Source organism: Theropithecus gelada, chromosome 17 (genome assembly GCF_003255815.1).
Source record: "Theropithecus gelada isolate Dixy chromosome 17, Tgel_1.0, whole genome shotgun sequence".
Lineage (NCBI taxonomy): Eukaryota > Metazoa > Chordata > Mammalia > Primates > Cercopithecidae > Theropithecus > Theropithecus gelada.
In genome coordinates, this window is record NC_037685.1 from 49612121 (window position 1) to 49633725 (window position 21605).

The 21605-nt window shown below is 39.7% G+C and overlaps 1 protein-coding gene across 3 annotated transcripts in view; it reads right to left on the reverse strand.

Annotated features, from left to right (window-relative positions):
• Positions 1–380: 380 nt before the first annotated feature.
• ANKRD10 (ankyrin repeat domain 10) overlaps positions 381–21605 on the reverse strand; it is a 36602-nt gene continuing 15377 nt past the window's right edge. Inside the window, exons 4-7 of one of the 3 annotated variants that reach the window (XR_003116453.1) lie at positions 15694–15787; positions 14609–14844; positions 5597–5660; positions 381–1952 (exon numbers count right to left, since the gene is read on the reverse strand). Coding sequence is in view for 2 of the 3 variants with exons in the window: in XM_025364012.1 (XP_025219797.1) it covers positions 1477–1952; positions 5565–5660; positions 14609–14844 (808 nt within the window). In the remaining variant the exon portion in view is untranslated. Of the gene's footprint in view, positions 1953–5564; positions 5661–14275; positions 14845–15693; positions 15788–21605 lie in introns of those variants that run through there. The other 2 variants (XM_025364012.1, XM_025364013.1) reach the window with 2 other exon arrangements.

The window sequence follows — 21605 nt, forward strand, 5'->3', positions numbered from 1 at the left end:
TGCCAGAATGGCTATTTTGGTGCTATTTATAACTGTAATTCATATTCCTAAAAGGCTTACATTAATGAACATTTGCTAAAACCAAAGAGGTTTAGAACATGATGGTTGCTGTCTTTTATGAAAATAAGCACCCAGGCACGATGCTGAACTGACATGCAATTCATCCTTCCTCCACAGAGGCTCAGCACCAACAGGGCCCATAAAACTAGAGTAGAAACTCAAAAACGGGAAAAAACACCCTATGAAGACTGTCAGAAGAGTCAAGTAAAATCTTATAAGCAAAATGAAACAATAGTCAACTTCTCCTCCCTTCCCATTCCTTCCACAGATATCCACACCCTGCTGGCCCCCAAGCCCGGAGAGAAACCCCAGGGACAAACTGAGTGTGAGAGTTTTTTATTCAATTTGTGAAGGACAGTTTCAAAACAAAATGTTAGTAACACTCTTAGAACACTGGTTTGTTCGTTTGACATTTTCTCTATCTGCACCAATTTTTATTACAAAAATCAAAAAAGTAAAAATTCATTACAATATTTGCACAGTATAACCACTAGTTGCCTAGACAAAAGCTAATTTCTACAAAATCAAAAACTTAATGCAGTTTTATGAAGAGAGTAAAAATTCTCTCAGTTAACTGGATATACATAGTGGTATATATCTTAAAGCGGAAAACTCCAAAAAACAAAAACAAGGAAAAAGGAAAATACATGTCAAAAGTCAGTTAAATACTTTGACCTGACAGTTCCTACAAATAGTAACTTCCACTACATATAAAGGAATCTGTTACGTGTGGTAAAATTTCCAGAGACCAAGTAGGAAATGTGGAATTAAAAACAGTAAATCAGAACGCAGCCCCAGGCTGGGCCTGCTTTCATGAAGTCCAAGGCAGTGATCCCACCAAGGAGGGACCACCGTCTACAACTAAAACCTCCAACCACATGGTGATCTGCAAAGCTTCATTGAAAAAGACAAACGTTCTCTTCTTCACACAAATCACTGCAGAAATCTTTGTAAGGCTGTACCTTGCATAGGGAAATAGTTGTATTCTGTCAAATTCTACAGAAAACAGTGGAAGCAAGCTTTTTAAAATGATGCCCATGTGCAAAGAGATAAATTACCAGGCACCTCATTTACCGCCCCAATTTATCTTGATCATATAATGTTTTAACAAAAGGAAAAACGGCAATATCTGGTGACAGTATTAAAAAGACAATGTTGAGACTGGCATCAGAAAAACTCCAAAAGTACATCTTATAAAAAGGACACCTCACTGTAGAAACATCTATGCACTTAGTAAGCCCTACTCATGCACAAACAAGCAGTCGCTGGGAACTTGTCGAAGTTTACTTTTTCAGAAAGTTAAAGTATAAAAAAAATAGTACAAGTTGTGACATTCGTTCAAATTGCTGCTACATCGGTATTCTAAGCTGGCTACCAGGAAGGACTCCTGCATTTCCAAGAGCCAGGCCAGTGTCTCTAGGAGCCGTGGTGCAGGTGCATGGTGCCCAGCACGGCAGTGTCGTACCGCTCCTGCACCTTCACAGACTTGGAATGCTCGACCACACTGTTCAGTTCCGGGATGCTTTCAGCAGTGTCCCCAAACCCGTGGTAGTGTCCGTAGTACAGGTTATCCCCAATGTCTTCCACCCAGGAAGGCCTACTGGCTACACAGCTACTTGGACTCCCATTCAGGTGCAGAGAACCGCACAACTCAGGGTTAGCTCTCAGGGTCTTCTCTGGCTCCTCAGTCCCACTAATGCAGAGAGAACCCTGGCTACTTGGAAACGGCTGTCCTGGGGCTAATCCACTGCTAATTCCGTTAGATCCTGTCAAGCACTGGCCATTCCTGCTTTCCATCCCACTGAGCAGGGTCGTGGAGGGGAAGTCCAAATGTCCATTGATGACACATCCATTTGTCAATGTATTCGATACGGAGCTACTGTTTTTCATATCTGCATTAAGAAATACACCTGTCACCAAAATTCAGAACCAGTGAGAGAGGAGAAACTATAAAATGCTTCATTGCCATTACAATTTTAAAGAATTTTAGTTTTTGGGTTTTTTTTCCCTTTTAAACCAGTTCTTTTTTCAAAGTAAAATGAATGTGCATAAGTAGACTTAATATTAAAACGTTAACAGTAGTATTTGCCTGGTAAGATAGGAAAATCACATGCATGTCAGTAGCATCAGGTAGCTCAACTGAAAAATGTAAGCTGAGAAATACACTGCATGAAAAATACCAACACAGTCCTGAAAAGCCATCAATAAAGTGCTCTCATTTTAGGACTACTTTCGAGAGTGGTTTAAAAATCGCCCCTGAAAAGGTCCATCAGAACTGAGTGTAAAGTGTTCTACAGAGGGTTCCAATAGAACACAAACTTCTCTAGTTCTCAAGCAAAAATGGAAAAAAAGGTAAATTAAGTGAATTAAGGAAGCTCTTTGAACTATGTATGACAGCATCACGTGAGGTTTTTAAAAAATCTTCTCATAAATCAGGTAGGGACTGTTGACCCTTCCCCTGAGCCTCAAATCAGGGCTATTAAAAGGAACCCCTAAGTTTTTATTTTTTTCAGGAGCACAGAAATCTACGTAGTACTTCTGCCAAATGCCACATGAGAGCACTGGCAGGATACAGAGAAACCGGCGACCACAGCAAGGAACTGTAACGGCCAACAGTCCTCACGCTTGCAGGCCTGGGCCAACAGCACAACATGGAGTCGCTTCTTCTCAGTCCAGCAATTAAAATGACCATGGCAGCCAGGGTTTCATTAGGTTACTTTCAAAAACCACCTTTGCTGGAAAAAATGTTGATAGTTTAATCTGCATATACAGACATCTATCAAGAGGGAGATGTCTTATGGGATAAAGAGTCCATCACGAACATCTGGGCACACCAGGACAGGCAACGACAAGTCATTCTTCTGTATACTGGAACTTGAGAATCAGTGATATTCATGTTCACAACAATTCACATAACAGTATAAGGGATGATCTAAAATTATCTCTAACTTGGTAATACTAGATTTTATCTCAATGTTCTTCACTACCAAAGCAAAGCATGATATTAAATCTAGAAGAGCTCAGTTCTAATAACTTTTAGAATAAGGACGCAGCTTAAACACATCCGATTACCCTAACACGTCACACACTGCGCGACTCTTCCCACGAAGGGCTTCCCTCCATCTCACCGCCTGCGTACCTCTGACAGAGCTTTCTGATACGTCCTGCAACTCTTCCTGCCAGTAAAGGATCACGGCTTGTTCAGTGAATGGAAACATTATCTAAATATTCCATTAATCGTCCAGTTTTTGGATATTTAAGCAACATAGTTTAATAATTGCTATAAATTCTTCATAGGACAATAGATTTTTTTCCTCCAAATTAAGTGATAGCTTTTCTATTTGGCTAAAATCGTAGACTAGAAAACATGTGTTTCAAGGACTAAATAGAAAATAAAAACAGAAATAAAACAAGTTATTTCCTGGGGAAATTCATACGATTTTTTTCAAAAACAAAGTATAAACAATGTTTTCCTAGGTGACAAAACTCAAATATGATGGCAACCCTGACAGTTGTTTATTGTATGTATAGTTTTTACTAAGAGAATAAAGTAAGTAGAATTTTACTTCAGTGCCCAGTTAAACTAAATCTGTTCTATTATTTAATCTCCAAATCAAGGCTGGTTGGTAAGCTCATGTTGTTACAGAGAATCTAATAAAACTGAGCATAAAACAGCGGGCACCTCAGACCCACCAAGGCACAGCACACACATCACAGCCTCCAGCACTCTCCCTTCCTCTGCTCCCAGCTGCCGGCCACGACCCGCACTTCCCTTCTCACTGTCTGCCTGGCCAGCCCCCGGATCCCACGAACATCCACACACAATGCTGGGGATGAGGTTTCAGACAAGATCCTACTTCCCTTCCAGCCAACCCCATAGAGAAGATCGGGATTTAGAAGCAAGCACCCTCCTACCCGAGTCCTTTCCAGGGGTGGGGACGCTTGACCCTCCCCTGAGTCTCAAAGTAGGGGCATTTAAAATGCAAAGATAGCTGTACACAGTTGTTCAAAAATGTATTCTTTGGAAATAATTTTAGCCAAACAAAAATTTGAACTTACTCAAGTGTTTAAAGGAGAGCAGCCTTTGGTCTGATTCTCAAAGGACTATGGAGGCAGCTCCCTCAAGCTTCTAGTGGACGTGGAGTGCCATGTCCCATAAGGAAAAGCTCGAGTAATCTCTAGTGATTTAACACATTGTGTATTCAGTCAGAGTGTCATAAATCAAATGACGGGAAACACGGGGTGTATGTACTTAGCATCTGGTAAACGGGATGGGCTGGGTTTTTCAAAAGTACGTTCCAGCTTGGATATAGTTTAACAAAGAAGTAATGTCTGATGAATAAAGGGTGGCCACTTCTGCCTATTCAAAAGCAGGTAGCAAGGTCATTTTTTAAAAACGCAGGATTTGAGTTTTGTTATGGATCTTTACCTAAGGTCAAATAGTCCCTGACTACAGAAAACTTATTATTTTAAGTAATACTAACTGATCTGAATTTCTCTACTGGGAAAAAGGTGACCCCAGCAATTCTGTAGCTTTCAGAAAGATGAACACATTTTCTTTTAACTTTAGTGAACAGAAATGATTTTTTCATGTGGGTTTGGGAAAAAAATACATACTTTTTTTTTTTTTCATCCCCAGTTATGAATTTTGCATAAAGACATAATAAACTCAAAAAAAATCTACTTCTAAATATATTTACATGTTAAGAGAATGGCTAAAAATGTTTTTGTAGTTACTTGAAGAAAAGAGCAGCAGAAAAAAAGCAATAGCTAAATGGACAAATCATTGTAGATATTCTAAATGCTATAAGAACTGAGCTGCTTCTGCCTTTTAAAAATTGGAAATAGGAATAGTTTTAATATACTAAAAACATTAATGTATAAAACGTGTGTTGTGAAACACAGTGTTTACCATTTTAACAGACTCAGAATGAAGACCACAGAAACCAAAGCAACCAAGTCCTGGGTAAAAGATTCCATGCTGGAGTGACCGGGTGGAGTCAGAACCACACTGACTAGTTCTCAGTGTTTACTGCTAGTCGTCCTCTTTGCGGTATATTGGTTTGAAAATATTAACCATAGCATGTTCGGTATATTCACCCAAAGGCCATATGTCAGAAAAATTTAAAATGCAAACCTCATTAAAAATAAGCAAGGCACATTAAGCAACAGCTTCAAATCAGAATAGAAAGATTGCACTTACATTTTTCATGTTCATAGAATATACCCAAAACACTGATCCTTGTATCTACAAACTTGCCCAAGATATGCAAATTATAGTGTAACATTTTTAAAAAGACACTGGACAACACAGTGCAAAACATCTGAGAAAAACTCATGTTAGAAATAATACGCATACTGATTCTTGCAACGACAGGGGGTCTGCATTGCTGACACAGTATATATTTCTATTTCTTTTGGTCCAACAGAACCACTCTCCTGCTGTTTGGTGTCTTCGACCATTGGATTGTTGTTGCAGCTAACAGGAAACTGTCCACTCCCACCTGTTACAACAGCAAACTCCCTATCAACGTGCATTTTGTCAGCATCATCTTCTGTGTCGCCATTCATGAGTGGCACGGCAGAATCCAAGCTTTGAGCTGCACAGAAAACAAAGATTATTTCAGATTCCTTTGTCTGTAACAAGATAAGTGTTCAGACACACAGTTTACATTATTTTGTGTGGGCACTGAACACTTTAAACAATCACATAAAAAAAAAAATCGACAGGTCACTAATGAGCTTAGCACACGACTGAAAAACTTTTCCACAATCAAAAAAATTTATTGACATGTGCAGTGTTTAAAGTCATGGAATTTCAGATACCTATTATAGATTTACTTGATGGCAAAAATTCTAATTTTCTGGCCATTTAGAGGACATAAAGTGGTTATATAACCTGGAAACAATTCTAAACTCCATTTTCAAATTCAGTAGACTTTAAAAACAAAAATACTAAGACAATTCTTAAATTAACATACAATTAAAACAATCCTGATTTTTAAAAAAATCCACTATTTCCATTAACAAAAAAATAATGTAAAGGCTGAGAGACTCAAGACTAGTCTGTCAGCACTGTCCCAGAGTGGCATTTGATCTGAGCACCAAAATACAGTAAAATAATTACACCAAAATACAGAAAGAGTTAGAAATGTGAAGTTAAAGCTACATGGGCACTTCACTTACAAGATTACCATCCTCTGCACTGTGGAGATGCGAATGCCCCATGTGATACACTCTGCACAAGCACCTCCGCCTCCGAATCCTAGCAAGACTCACTTCTTACAAGCAGCTCCACGTGTCTGAACGGCTTCTAGTGTTTAAAAATGTGTTTTAAACAAAAAGGATTCTAACAAATCACTGTTACACGTTGCTTTATTCATTTACCATGGCATAAATGTTGTATCAGTTAATTTCAAAACAATCTCTCCTCTGCCCTATGACTGTATTACGATTCACCTAACCCAATTCCCTGCAGCTGTCTGGGCTGCTTAGCCCTTTCCTTTCCTATCATGAACACCACAATTAACATACTCATAAATGCATTTTTGTGTGTATTTCTGGTTAACTCAGATACTTAGACTTATTTCTGGGCCAAAGAATACACACCACAAATAGCAACTTTCAGTGCTAAATACCTCTTTCATATAAACATTTAAAAATAGGGAGAACGGAACTTTGCAGCTTGAATTAGCTCTAATTTTAGAGGCACACAACTCATTTTTGATTATACTGTATATACTAGATCTGGATTCTTCTACAAAGATGCTAATGTACAGGATGAGAAACCCGATTTCTGAATTAGTATCTGGGAGAGAAACAGAGCAGTGTGATTTGTGTAGCTGGGGGGATTGGGGGTAGTCAGAAGTCTGAATAGGTAGGAGGCCAAAAGCCTTCTTAAAATACAGGTGCTTTAAAACCAGAGGCATTAAATCGTGGATTTTAGTCCTTACTCAAAGCTTTAAAAAATCTCCCACAGGCCAGGCTCCACTTTCACTGTGACTCAGGCATGCACTTTTAAGAGATCAGTGTGTAAGCAGGGCATCTTTTGAAGAAAAAAAAAAAAAAGGGCTGGGCGTGGTGGCTCATGCCTGTAATCCCAGCATTTTGGGAGGCCAAGGCAGGTGGATCACGAGGTCAAGCAATCAAGACCATCCTGGCCAACATGCTGAAACCCCGTCTCTACTAAAAATACAAAAATTAGCCAGGTGTGGTGGCGAGTGCCTGCAGTCGCAGCTACTCGGGAGGCTGAGGCAGGAGAATCACTAGAACCCGGGAGGCAGAGGTTGCAGTGAGCTGAGATCATGCCACTGTACTCCAGCCTGGTGACAGAGTGAGACTCCGTATTAAAAAAAAAAAAATGGGATCGTGGGGTGGTGGAAGAGCAGATCTCCCAAGTGTGCGAAAGTCGTCCCAACCTCCAGGAGCCTTCATGGCATGCATACACGGAGAACCTGCAGCCAAGAGCAGGTCAGCGTTCGCTCCTCCCACAGGCTGCAATCCTGCAAAGCCCACCACGAACACGGTTTGCACAAAAGCGTGGACTTTGATGGGAATACAATGCAGACAGCTTAAAATACCTACACACTCAATTGGCATTCAGATGCCAATGTTCCCCCAGATAAAGTGACAACTAGGGGTTACCTGCAATTTCACACCTCTGAAAAACAGGTTAGAAAACCCCAACAGAGAATAGCTTCAGGAAAGCTGGGGTGTTTGCCTTCTTCACTAGGTCCATGAAGCCCACTCACTAGCCAGGAGAAACAAAAACACAAGGTAAACAAAAACAAATGATCAGTAGCCGGCGCAGCCTGTAATACAACCCGAGGAATCACAACCATCCAGGCAGGCCTGGCCGTGCCAGGTGCAGGTGCAGGAGGCGCCACTAGGCGGCCGGAAGAGCCGCGCCAAGGGCAGCCCAGGGAAGAGAAAGCGGGCAAAACACTATCTCCCAGCAATTCATCCTGTAACTAGAAGGCTCACGGCGGCCAGGGACCTCTCAGAAACTGCTCCATTGAATAGACGCATCTTTTATTAATGCAGATGGTTTCTCTAACAAAACAGGGTAAGAATAAAAGGCTTCCATCTTTTACCAAGCAAGATTCCGATTGTGGGAATCATGCCAACAGACACCCTAGAATTTCATTCTATCTCCATAGATATGGCCTCTGTATACAGTGTAGTTCCCACAACCAGCTGTCCCAGAGCCTTGGGTAATGCTGTTTCATGAGTGCCGCCTTCTTCATTCCTAGTAGCTATACATAAGTTCTCAATTGGCTGGTACAGATACTAAGCCTGCAATTTTCTCTTTAAATTATGCTGTAAGCCATGAAATTGAAACTGGCCTCTCAAAATTTGAAGAACATTGGATTTGGACCCGTTTCCTCCCACAACCAAGACCCTGCCAACTGTGGCATTTGCTCCCACACACCTGTTGCCACTGCTGAAGGAATCAATTACATCTTGCATTTGAGAAAGGTGGCCTGTACAATTTCAGAAAAACATGTCTTCCAAGGTCATCAGTTTACTTAGGAAGCACTATCCTTTCCTATCTTCCTATTGACTCTTAAACAATGTTTATTTCTGAAAATGTTAGCATGACCACTTTTTACAAAGGGTCTTTACTTGACTGTAAAAGCAGGTGTCTGTTGGGAAGACAGGCTTCTAGTACACCTGAGACACAACGTTCAGGATGGAAACCTACCTAGGACTAGCTCAAAACCTCCAGCCTCCCTGCTCACAAATACAGCTACGTCCAGATGTGGTCACTGCCTGCCCTCCTAAGTGAGAACTAAAGCCAGCAGAGCATGCCTCTGGCTGAGAAACCCACATTCCTGACCCTGGGGGACACGTAGAGATGCTCCACTTGGGGCTGATGCCCAGGGCAACTAAACGGTCTGCATTTGTATTTTCATCTGAAATTTGGGGGTTGCACAAAACCCCTAAAGGCAGTTCCCAGTAACTGCAACTATGAGCTATTCAGGATCCAGCAGCTTGAAACCATGAAAAAAGTCTGAGTTTCAAGTTCGGGAAGGTCTGCCGCATTACAGAAGTAACGCACCTGGACATCAAGGTCGTGCCACTACAGAGGCTTGTGGGAGTGCTGGCCAGGTGAAGACACTCCGGGGGCACCACTCATACCGACACACAGGGAAACAGGACTGTAACTGACAGGCATGCCTGCAGATACATGTAAGGTTTAGGAAAAATGCCTGATCTTAACTTTAATCTTACATTAAAAAAAAAAAAAAGCACTCTATGAACAGTCATATTTTGGGATATAGGGGCTCCTATCAGCCAACAGGACATTACTCCCAAGACCCGAGCCATACTGGTTATATTTCCCAAGACTAAAGCAGGAGACATTTTACAAGTCAAAAACTGCCAAGTAGTTTCACACAATGAACTTAGGCGAAGCTTGAGATCATGACCTAGACTTGTAATCTACCTTTTACTGTGCCTCTAGGTGCTGTGTGGGTCCCAGGTGTTGACCCACAACCCTTGAAAGGTGGCCAAAAGGCCCAGGACCCCTCCCGCCTGTGGCCTTTCCACTGAACTGAATGCATCCTGCTGTTGCTTCCATTGGGGAAGCCTCAATGTCCTCTCATTAAAGCAGCAAGGAAAGATGCTCTGCCTTCCCGGTTTCCCACCAGTCATTACCTGGAACTACTGTTTGTTCTGCTGTAGAGCACATTTTACTCAACTTTTTAAGGTCCTGTTAAAACCAAAATGTTTTTCTATTACAAGGTGACCTTTTGTGGGACCCACCAGGGCCCAGATTCCAGCAGTGCAGAGGGCTGGGATGACTCCAGGCAGCAGGAAGCAGCAGCAACCCAAGGACAGAGGAAGGCAGTGAGCGCTCTGGACAGACTAGGGCGGACTGGGGGTTTGGCTCAAATACAAAAGCAGCTTGTGATCAAGTGTGCCAGTCTTGGTTTTGCTTCCCACTGGGGTGTCCACAACTGTGCTGAGGACAACTCAGGCCCGTTAAGTTTGCTCAAATGGAGACTTTTTAACAGTGGAAAACGCAGACACTGTCTGGACTGGAAGTAATGCAGACTGTATTTCAAGACGTCACATCTTCAGGGATCAAGAAAAAACAATCATTCCTTATTTGAACACAATTAGGTAGGTGTGTTCTATCATCCTGGCCGAATTTTTATAAACAAATATACTGCAAATTTGAAAACAGTAAGGATGTCAGCAGTTACAGTGCTCTAATATGTAACTAAACTAGAAGGAACTAAATTACAAATTTACTCCTGGGAGGCATTTTATTTCCTCTCAAGTTTCAAGCAATTGCCATCTATCATTTAACAAACCAGCCGGTCATATCTGCCCCTCTTTTACCAGTTTTTAACCCTGTTCAACACGAACAGTTAAGGACAAAAGGCAGAGATCCTTTATCCAGGTTAAATCCATTCTGGGAAAGTGTTAACACTTTCCACCAGTAACTTTACCTCTGTATCATCAGGTTGTAGATATTTCTTTCTGTAAGGTGTTTTTATATTCAATACCTTCACAGTATGAATGAGATTCTACAATCAATAATATGCCTATGATTAAAACCAAGCTGTTAAGTCAGTTTAACGCTTGAGATCTGCTGTCACCACAGCCTACTTCTGGGGCAAATGTTGTCCCAATTGTGAAATTGAAGTTATTGCGTCAGTTTTTAAACTCACACTGTGTTCCCCTGCTTCTTCCCCACAACTCTTAAGCTCCATCCAAAACAATTATCAATCAGCAAAATGAAGTTTTCACTCATGGAAGGGACTGGCATTCTTTTCTAACCAGGATCACTGAAAAACTTAAGTTTCCAAGGAGTACATATAAAAATAATTGCATTGGGTTATTCCTGGAGATTAACCAAGAACACTAGGCAAACCTGAACTCAGTTTTATACGGTGCAGCTGGAATCCCGACGCCCATGCGTCATACCATCAGAGCAAATGATTGATAAACAGAAAACAAAAAAAATTTAAAGACTGATACTTCCTTGCGCCATCTAAAATGAACGAAATCCCACACTGGGTAAAGTATTATCCCAAGATACTTTCCATCAAAACAAACTGCTTAAGTAACTGTGGATTGTATTTCACCCTCCAGAGTTCATGTCTACACCTATTATATGTTCTGACTAAACTGCATTTGATACAGATGCAAGTAACTTTATGAAAGTTAAAGTCTGACTTCTTGTAGCATAACTTCCAAGACAGGTAATATTCAAGCAATACAAAAGGCCAAGTCTTTATTCTTCACTTGAGATCTTTCAGATCAGTTTCCAAAGGAAAATTCCTCCAATTTAAAATACTTGAAGGTAGTTTACTAAAAGCAGAGATCCTACTTTTTGTGGGGAAGAGTGGTTAACATTCAGACAAGCGTTTTGGCTGTTTTTTTTTTTAAGAGTGAATTTTACAGGGATCTCCTTAGGAGAGAAAACTTTCTGGAAGTAATTACTTTTGTAAATATAAATTCCACACTAACAGCCTCAATATTTGTTAACTCTTAAATTCTAGGAAAACGGAACAGACTACGTTTTATTGGTAAAAGTTATGCAGCCACGATATTATCCCTGGCACCTGTAACTTGTTTTTAAAGCCAAACTAAACAAAAAACCTAGCTTAAACTCTTCTAAATATTTTTATATGTGAAGTTACTCAAAGTATTTTATATGCATGTGTTAAATGAGGAAAAAACAATTATTATTATTATTATTTTTTTTTTTACTCTGGCATGACAACCAAAAACCTAGTAATTCAGATTAAGCAAAACTTAAAACACACACATTTAAACAAAATCAAAACAAGATGCCAGAAATTACAATTAAACTAAAGCAATGTATCTTTAATTCAAAACTAAAAAACTGGCCAAATAATGGAAATAATTATGTATCTACTGAAACCAAGAACAATTTCATGTAGAACACTCAGGTAATTGGGAGAAAAAAAAAATCCTGTTTCAATGATCAAGAATGATTCCCAATACCCAACATACCACATTCAGTATGCAATGTAAAAGGGGGGGAAAAAATCACCTTTTCCCACAGGGAAAAGAGTGGTGGAAGTGTGGGTAAGCTGAAGATGCCCATCTCTACTCACACAAACACAAAATAAAAAAATATACACAACACACTCTTGTGACGTGTGGGGCAAATCGAAGGACTGTCAACTACATAAAAGACAGAACCATCAGAAGTTCCAGGAAATCAGTCAAGTCACAGTCAGTATACAAATTAGGAAAACCAGAGATGAGCGGCTTTAAAGTAATGTGCATCTTGGCTGAAATATTTCTACTGTGATAATCACAGAAACATCAGTCACGTACTGTGTACCTGGAACAGTGGCTCAACCTGTTAGGTCTACGTATTACCTGCAACACTTAAGCAGAAGTGCCGGCTCCAGCCATATTTTTGTCTAAATTAGCACCCTCAGGCTTAGGACCAGGAATGTATGGTTTGGGAAGGCTGCATGGCGAGTTTAATGTGCAAAATGTGAACTTCTAATCACTGGTCAACCAAAACAAATCCTCCTTCTAAAGGAAGAAAATAAAATCCCCGGAAATCAGCAGGACTCTTTAAACCAAATGTATGTAGTTATCGAGGATTAGGAAACAAGGAATCCTCAGAAATGCTTTTCAGGGTAATTAAGCAATGTGGTACTGGCCAATTCAACTGACCTTAGAAACCTAGTTTTACAAACTCTTCTAGGTGCATTTTGAGTCCAATTAGCATGTTAAGTGATCTCTTTTTAAAAATACTAAACAGAATTTAAGATTTATCAGCAATAAGAAAATGAAGCATAAATCATTTTTCAAGGACATCTGGACTATACAGTGACATACACGGACAGACATGTACAATTCGTGCATGAGGGCACAAGGCCACTCTACAATATTAACCAGGCTTTAAAGGAAATGACAAAGGATTTTTTAAAAAAGTGGATGCTCTTTAAAAGGCTTTGAAAATACATTGGAAAAAATATGTTAAAACATGGTACAAATAAATGACAATGCTGAATACATCACCATTAAAAAAAACCATTTTGAATTTTACACAGATCTTCATGTCATGCTTATGACTTTAGCATCTTTCTGGAAATGCTTAACTCATAAAAATCTTGAATTTTATAAAACTGTTAAGTTTATACATTACTACAAAAAGTCTTATCACAGGAATTTTTATGGTGACAAGATTTAAATAGTTGTGAAGTACATAATACTGACATTTTATCAACTTTATAGGGAAAAAAATGTTTCACTTGGACACACTCATTAAAATAAGGGAGAAAAGATGATATTGGTTCATGAAATTTAAAGTTAACCAAGACCTCTATATTTTTAAGTGCTTAACTGATAGTCACTCAGTTTTTCTTATGCTATAACTTGTACAGTTGATTTTTTTTTTAAACCAACAGGCAAAACTGCTTATCCTCAGCAAATCTGAGCTCACAATCTGGTTCATTACTTTACACTCCCACCTCTCCCTTTGCATGTCCACTAAATACGCCTGCCAAGCTGTCACATTTACCTTATTAAGACTTTTTTTTTTTTTTTTTTTTTAAAGAGACGAGGTCTCACTATGTTGCCCAGGCTGGTCTCAAACTCCTGAGTTCAAATAATCCTTCTGCCTCAGCCTCCCAAGTGCTGGGATTACAGGTATGAGCCGTGACAACTGGCCTAAGACATCTTATAGATACAGATGATTTTCCTATAGGAAAGGGAGATGTTTTCAACTTCAAGAGTGATTGGCTGGCTGCTTATTTGCAAACTCAAACATACCTTAAAATACAAATTAGCCCAGCGTGATAGCATGCACCTGTAATCCCAGCTACTTGGGAGGCGAGACAGGAGAATTGCTTTAACCCGGGAGGCGGAGATTGCAGTGAGCTGAGATCACACCATTGCGCTCCAGCCTGGGTCACAGAGCAAGACTATCTTTTTAAAAAAGGGTGGAAAAATACTTACAATGAAAATAACTTACCTTAGGGACTTAAATCCTCAAGATCAAATTATACACCAGATCTTGCTGTGATAAATGAACACGTATTACCATGTGGGGTACAGAGACCAGCTGAGGTCAAATCATAGTACAGAAATAGTACAGAAAACATTTACCTTCCCAAATGTGAAAATGTTTTACTGCCGGACCATCAGCAATTTTTATAAGCCCAGGAACATTTACAAGAAACAAATTATAAAAAATAAAAAATAAAAAAAATCAGGCACAGTGGCAGATTTTCTTTAATAGATATATTTCGAACAGATACAACAGATTAAAAAATCTAATTCACGGCAGGTAAACATGGGTGCTCAAAAAGTTCCACACAGACATTTACACTTGGGCTGTATTTCCCTCACATCCCCTTTTGTTAAGTGTCCCATCTTCGCAGTGGCAGTACAGGAGAAATCTCCACCGTCACCGCACAATCCACCAGGCACATTACCACCTGAAGTGAAGGTCTCATCTCGAAGGTGCGTTCGGCCATAAAAAGAAAACATATTAAAGAAAGGAAAAATAAGTGTGCTCTTCCCACCCACAAAGTGGTCTCACCTTCAGTTCTAGCTTTCTTTACTCCAAAGGCTTCTGAGTCTTCCAAGCATCTCTTTCGATTTGTTCCCACACTAATATGATTAGGAAATACATTCTGATGACCCCCATTTAAGATGCCATTGTTATAGAAATGGTTCAGATGACAATTCTGGAGGTTCAAGAGAAACTGGGCACACTCTTGGAAACCCTGGGTTTGTGCAATGTCTGCTGCTGTCAGGCCACTGGCATTCCTCAGGCTGTACAACACAAAAACACTGAATTACACCCCGTCCGCGTGCTCACCTGGTCTCTGCTCCTGCTGAACTGACTAGCTATCTGAGGGTGGTATGAAAGAGTAAACAAATTCATAGCAAATCTTCATTAAAGAAGTAGTTAAATCAATCTAGCTCTGTAACTAACTTCTCTTATACACATTTGATTTCTAAGCAAGATTTGGGAGATAAAATAAATATGCTAAACGTTTTAAAAAGGCATCTTCCTATTTAACTTCTCAAAATCATGTTTTATGTTTAAATTTAGTCTGAAGAATCTAAATTTATGCTAACTTCAGACTTGAAACTGAATTATATATTATCTGCACTTAATTTTAATAACCCATTCCTTTAGCGTGAATAAAATCATAACAAACATGTACTGAAATTGTCCATGGCATTCATAACTGTCTTCCTAAAAATAAAAGTAATGGCTTAGCAACAGGCCAGCCTTTATGCGTACATGTGACACTGTAAGTGGAAGTTTAGAAGGATGTCCTGACGTTGAAGTAACTATCACCAGACTCCAGAGCTGAAAAGCTGTGTTTTTTTGTCAGATTTTGATTGTTTTGGCCTTGCTTGGAAAAACTTGCTAGAGTATTACATTTTTGGCATTCTAGAGCATTTGAGTAGTTGGTTCCTTTAAAAAGGCTTTGAATACTGTCCTAAAAACTCATCCTTATCACTCACAAGAACCAAAGTTTTACCTGGCTAATAGTACTAAAAAGGAAAGGTCTGGGATTTCTACAGTAGCTAAAACTCAGATTAAAGTAGGAAGTGATGGCAGAATAAGTGAAAGAGCTGAATAAAATAGAGTAAGTTGAACTTGTAAACCTTTAGACACTGAATTAAAACTGAGGGATCAAAGGTAACTCCATGTTGAAGTTCCCCTGGAAGACAAGAATGTACACTGCTCTGTGAAATAAACCTGTAAAAAAGCAGACATCCTGTTAGCTGCAGGTTGATAAACAAACTGGAGAAGTACTTAACAGCAAAGACACCTTCCATACCTGTTCAGCAAGCTACACTACATCCACAGCAAAAGCATGATGAAATAAAGGCCTTGTGCTGTGTCTCTCAAACAACCAATCCAGAACCCTGATGCTTTTCTTGGGGTTACTGTTAATGCAAACAAAACAAAACAAAACAAAAACAAAAACAAACCAACCCTGCATTTGAGAGTGAAAACTACAGAATTAGGGACAAATAATATTTTCTTATTTATAAGAACAATACTCTCGTATTCGTTATTTCCGGACATCATAAAGCTCTGACCTCAGAAATGAAAAGTGGGCATGGACACTCACTAAACGTGTCTCTACTTTTTAAAGCATAAATGTATTACACATTTTGAAAAAAGACCCAAATCCTATTTGATCAGGTATAAGAGAATTGAGAATCTCAGAAACCAACAAAATTCTTAAAAATGTCAGGCAGCTATGTGCAGGATGATTAGAGACTAAAGTCGGTATTTTTATTAGCCAATAAGACTTCATGGCTATGAATGGCCGTATTTTCTAGTATTGCATATTTTTATTTTGATATATGAATTAAATGAAAAGGAAGCACCAAAGTTTGGGCAGACTGAATTACATCAATTACAGTTTGTACAAAATCAGATCACCTTGTTATTGAAATAGAAAATATACTAATATTAAGTGACACCTTAATCATATAGCTGAACTTTTTATTAATGGTGTTATTTCACTTTCAAAAGATATCAGAAGTGCAGATGACCTGGGAGGGTCTACTCTGTCAAGAATGTGAACAGAAAAAAAAGTTTCCACATGAAAATTCAAAAACTCTTCAAGGAGAACATAAGTTTATAAACTGATTATTTCTACAGATAAGCACAGACTTGCTCTCCAAAATCAAGAAATAGAGACATGAGAAGCTACTACTTAGTATTAGAACAAATAAAAATATGAAACAAACCCCACAGTAAAAATTACTCTTTAGTGGACCAGAGGATAAAAAAGAGCAAACAGATTTTTGAAATGGCACTTAGAATCATAAATACCATTCTGGGCACGGTGGCTCACACCTGTAATCCCAGCACTTTGGGAGGCCAAGGCGGGTGGATCACCTGAGGTCAGGAGCTTTGAGGCCAGCTTGGCTTACATGGTGAAACCCCATCTCTACTAAAAATACAAAAAAATAGGCCGGGCGCGGTGGCTCAAGCCTGTAATCCCAGCACTTTGGGAGGCCGAGACGGACGGATCACGAGGTCAGGAGATCGAGACCATCCTGGCTGACACGGTGAAACCCCGTCTCTACTAAAAAATACAAAAAACTAGCCGGGCGAGGTGGCGGGCGCCTGTAGTCCCCGCTACTCGGGAGGCTGAGGCAGGAGAATGGCGTAAACCTGGGAGGCGGAGCTTGCAGTGAGCCGAGATCTGGCCACTGCACTCCAGCCTGGGCGGCAGAGCGAGACTCCGTCTCAAAAACAAACAAACAAAAAAAAACAAACAAAAACAAAAACAAAAACAAAAAAATAGCTGAGTGTTGTGGTGGCACATGCCTATGGTCCCTGCGACTCGGGAGGCTGAGGCAGGAGAATCGCTTGAACCTGGCAGGCAGAGGCTGCAGTGGGCCGAGATCACACCACTGCACTCCAGCCTGGGCGACAAGAGTGACACTCTATCTCTAAATAAATAAATAAATACCAATTCGCTGAGGGAAGTTTAGATGCTCAACGGGCATGCCAACATTCTGAAGTTGTTAAAAGAACATCCAAAGCACATTCAATACTTTTATTCCTTATTCAGAAGCTGAAGACTACACTGAATTTGGGTTAAAACATCAAGTTTACTGATCTTCCAAAGAAATATAACCTTAAAGAAAAATAATCAACAAAATAGTGCCAACATATGGAGATTCCTGGAGACTGTGAAGTTTGAGAGTGTTAGCCTACACACAGATAGCACTGGTAAGCTCTCCCACTTCACTTTTTCCCCTACCAAAAGTAGTTAAACATGTGCTTGTCCTCTACTTAGACCAACCAAATTTCCATGTGGTCTTAGGTATTATCTCAAAACCTACTTTACTAAAAGAGCTCAAAAGATGGATTATGGCCCACTTATGCTATATACTCTACTCGTGTATAAGGACCAAGGAAGCAAGAACAATCACAGGTCAAACAACTTCTAGCAGCTCACATAATTTTGGGGCACTAGAAGGCAGACATGATGGGGAGATCAAAAAGTTCTAGAAATTGTATTGGACGGGTATCAAAATCTAGGATACACGGTAATTGGAGGAATTACTTAGAGGAGACTGTAATTTTGCTCTACATTTAATTGGCACTATCTATGCAGCATTATCAGAAACAGAAATATCCAGCACCCTTTCTCTGCTGCTAGTGAGGTACAAGAACATTTCAACTCATCATTTCCCTTGTTACCAAGGGCTGAATGTATACAACATACAGTTTAACTTGATAGCATTTATATTCTTCTCTGAGGAAATCTGTTGGTACCTGACTCAGGAACACAACACAAAACGACACCACCATCTCTTGCCCCTAAAAGTCTTCATTCTCATTTCCTCTCCTTACCTACATTCATCACCTCCACTATCCCTGCTCACATTAAAAACCTTGCAAGTGGTCGCTCAACTGTGTAGTGCACATTATAGAAACTGGCCTGAAATGATCATTAAGGATCATCTTCCAGAAGGCACTTTTCTAAAAAGGACTATGTAGTAATTATTTTAGACTTTGAAGACCATACATTCTCAGTTCTACTCAATTCTTTTGTTGTAGGCTGAAAGCAGCCTCAAGACAATTAAGCATGGCTATGCTCTCATAAAGCTTTATTTATGAACACTAAAATTGAAATTTCATCTAATTTTATATACTAGAAAATATTATTCTATTGATTTTTGCTCAACTATTTAAAAATGTAAAAACCATTCTTGGCCCACAGGTCAGACAAAAAAAGGCAGCAGGCCAGAACTGCTGAATAACATTTAACCAAATAGATACTGTAAATATTCCTCTGTTGTTATGGGGTACACTGTAAATTCCAATACAACATACAGGGATTAAAAAAAACAAAATAGCATATGCATCACCTCAAACACTTTTCATTTGTATTGAATTAGCTATATAAAAAACAAAAATAAAAAATTACCGTTAACTAGTCACCCTACAGGGCAAGGTAACACTACTAGAATTTACTCTTTCCATCTAGTAACCACTCTTTTTTAAAGAGACAGAGTATCTCCCTGTTGCCCCAGCTGGAGTGCAGTGGCACAATCGTAGTTCACTGCAGCCTGGAACTCCTGGGCTAAGGGATCCTCCTTAGCCTCAGCCTCTCAAGTAGCTAGGTATACAGGCATGTGCGCCACCATGCCTGGCTTTTTTTTCTTTTAATTTTGAAAGAGATGTTGCTCAGGCTGGTCTCAAACTCCAGGCCTCAAGTGATCCTCCCACCTCAGACTCCTAAAGCACCGAGATTAGAGGCATGAGCCACTCTCTACTTCTATGAGATCTTTTTTACCTTCCATGTAAGTACAGTACATGGCGTATTTATCTTTCTGTGCCTGGCTTACCTAACATAATGTCTTCTAAGCTCATACATCTTGCTGAGAATTACAAAATTTTGTTTTTTTAATGGCTCAATAGTATTCCACTGGGTACACATACCACTGTTCATGTGCTGACAGACACTTAGGTTGATTCCAAATCTTGGCTATTGTGAACAGTGCTGGAATGAGCATGGCAGGTGCAGATGTCTCAGTATATGGATTTTCTTTTGGATATATACCCAGTAGTAAGACTGCTGAATCATATGGTAGTTCTATTTTTAGTGTGTTCAGGAACCTCCATACTGTTCTCCACAATGGCTGTACAAGTCTACATTCCCACTAACAGTGTTTAAACGTTCCTTTGTCTCTGCATTCTCATCAGCATTTGTTACTGTCTTTTTCATAACTGTCATTCTAACGGGGATGAGACGGTCTCTCATTGTGGTTTTGATTCTCTTTAGAATAATATTTCTCCTCTTAATATTCCTCTACTCTTAATAATGGATTTTCTGAAAACATCTATTAATTTTATGCACTATTCAACTCAAATAAAACAGTAACTTTTTAAAAGTTGCCAAATCTGTCACAAAATATTAAAGAACAAGAAAAATATATAAAGGTAAACTTGAGAGGGGTGTAAAAAAAAAGACCCTGAGAGAGCACTTAGCTGTGAAACAATCATTCCTATTCCTAAATTGAGTGTTTTTGGTTACATGTTCTAAGTGCCTTGCAATAAACCAGGCAATGTGCTTTATCTGGAAAAAGGGAGCCCTAACTTCAAAGTCTGAGTTCCTCAAACTTTTTTAATAGTTAAATTTCAAATACGTTAGACTGAAAATAATTTGGGTTTCCAAGTCAAAGATTAGAACAAATAATCATTAAAGATCATAAAAGAGGTTCAGATCTTTAAATTCTATGTTCATATGTGCTTTCCTATTTGTTAAGCAATATTTCAGTTTTCATGTTTTAATTGCTAAAATTCAGCAAGAGTTGGACACATAAATGAAATACTTGATTTACAGGTTCTGTGTTTCTATCTACACTCAAACCTAGTACTTCTAGTACTTTGTTCTGTCATAGTACTTTTTAAATACTCCATCTTTTACCCTTCACTCCACAGGTTTTTTGTCTGTTTTAAACAGGGTCTCATTCCCGTCACCCAAGCTGGAGTGCACTGGTGCAATCACAGCTCACTGTAGCCTCCTCTACCTCGCGGGCTCAGATGCTCCTCCCACCTCAGCCTCCTGAATAGCTGGGACCACAGGTACCACCACCATGCCCAACTAGTTTTTCTGTTTTTGGTTTTTGTTTTTTTTTTTGAGACGGAGTTTCACTCTTGTTGCCCAGGCTGGCGTGCAATGGCGTGATCTCGGCTCACCGCAACCTCCACCTCCTGGGTTCAAGAGGTTCTCCTGCCTCAGCCTCCCAAGTAGCGGGGATTACAAGCGCCCACCACCACACCCGGCCAATTTTTTATATTTTTAGTAGAGACAGGGTTTCACCATGTTGGCCAGGCTGGTCTTGAACTCCTGACCTCAGGTGATCCACCCACCTCAGCCTCCCAAAGTGCTGGGATTACAGGCAAGAGCCACTGCGCCCAGCCATTGTTTTTAAGTTGTTTATGGAGACCGGATTTTCACTCCACAGGTACCGACTTAGTGTATTACGTGACCATAGGCACTAACTGCTGGCCACTCCTGTCAACCTCAAGTGAGGTATCAGTAGTAAAGACAAAAGTTCATCTGGACTGTGTTTACGCACACTATTCCAAAGGGAAAATTAAAGTACCCAGAAGAAAGAGTTTAAAAAGACTCAGAAACGATTTTGAATGCAAACTGGTGGTAATGAAGGTGTACACATTATTTTCAGATGAAATCTTCAAAACACGCACTTTTGAACTGAGCACTCCCAGTTTGATGCAGCTGGATACACGGGCTGTGCCTGACCTAAAATGCGTGTCTGTTCATTTCTGAAAATAGGAGTCTGTCGTTCTACAGCTATAGCCTTGTCCTCCCTGGTCCTCTCCAACATCCATTTGAAAAATCTTTGGAAATGGGAAGAGATTTTTAAAACTCAGACAACGGTCAACTTGCGGTTCAAACTGGTTCTAGTTTGAAGTTCTAAAATTAACTTTCTTTAAAAGAAACTCAGCATGATCAGATTTTTAGGCTAGCAAGCTAAATGTGCTGCAATTTATTGTGGAAACTATGATGGCT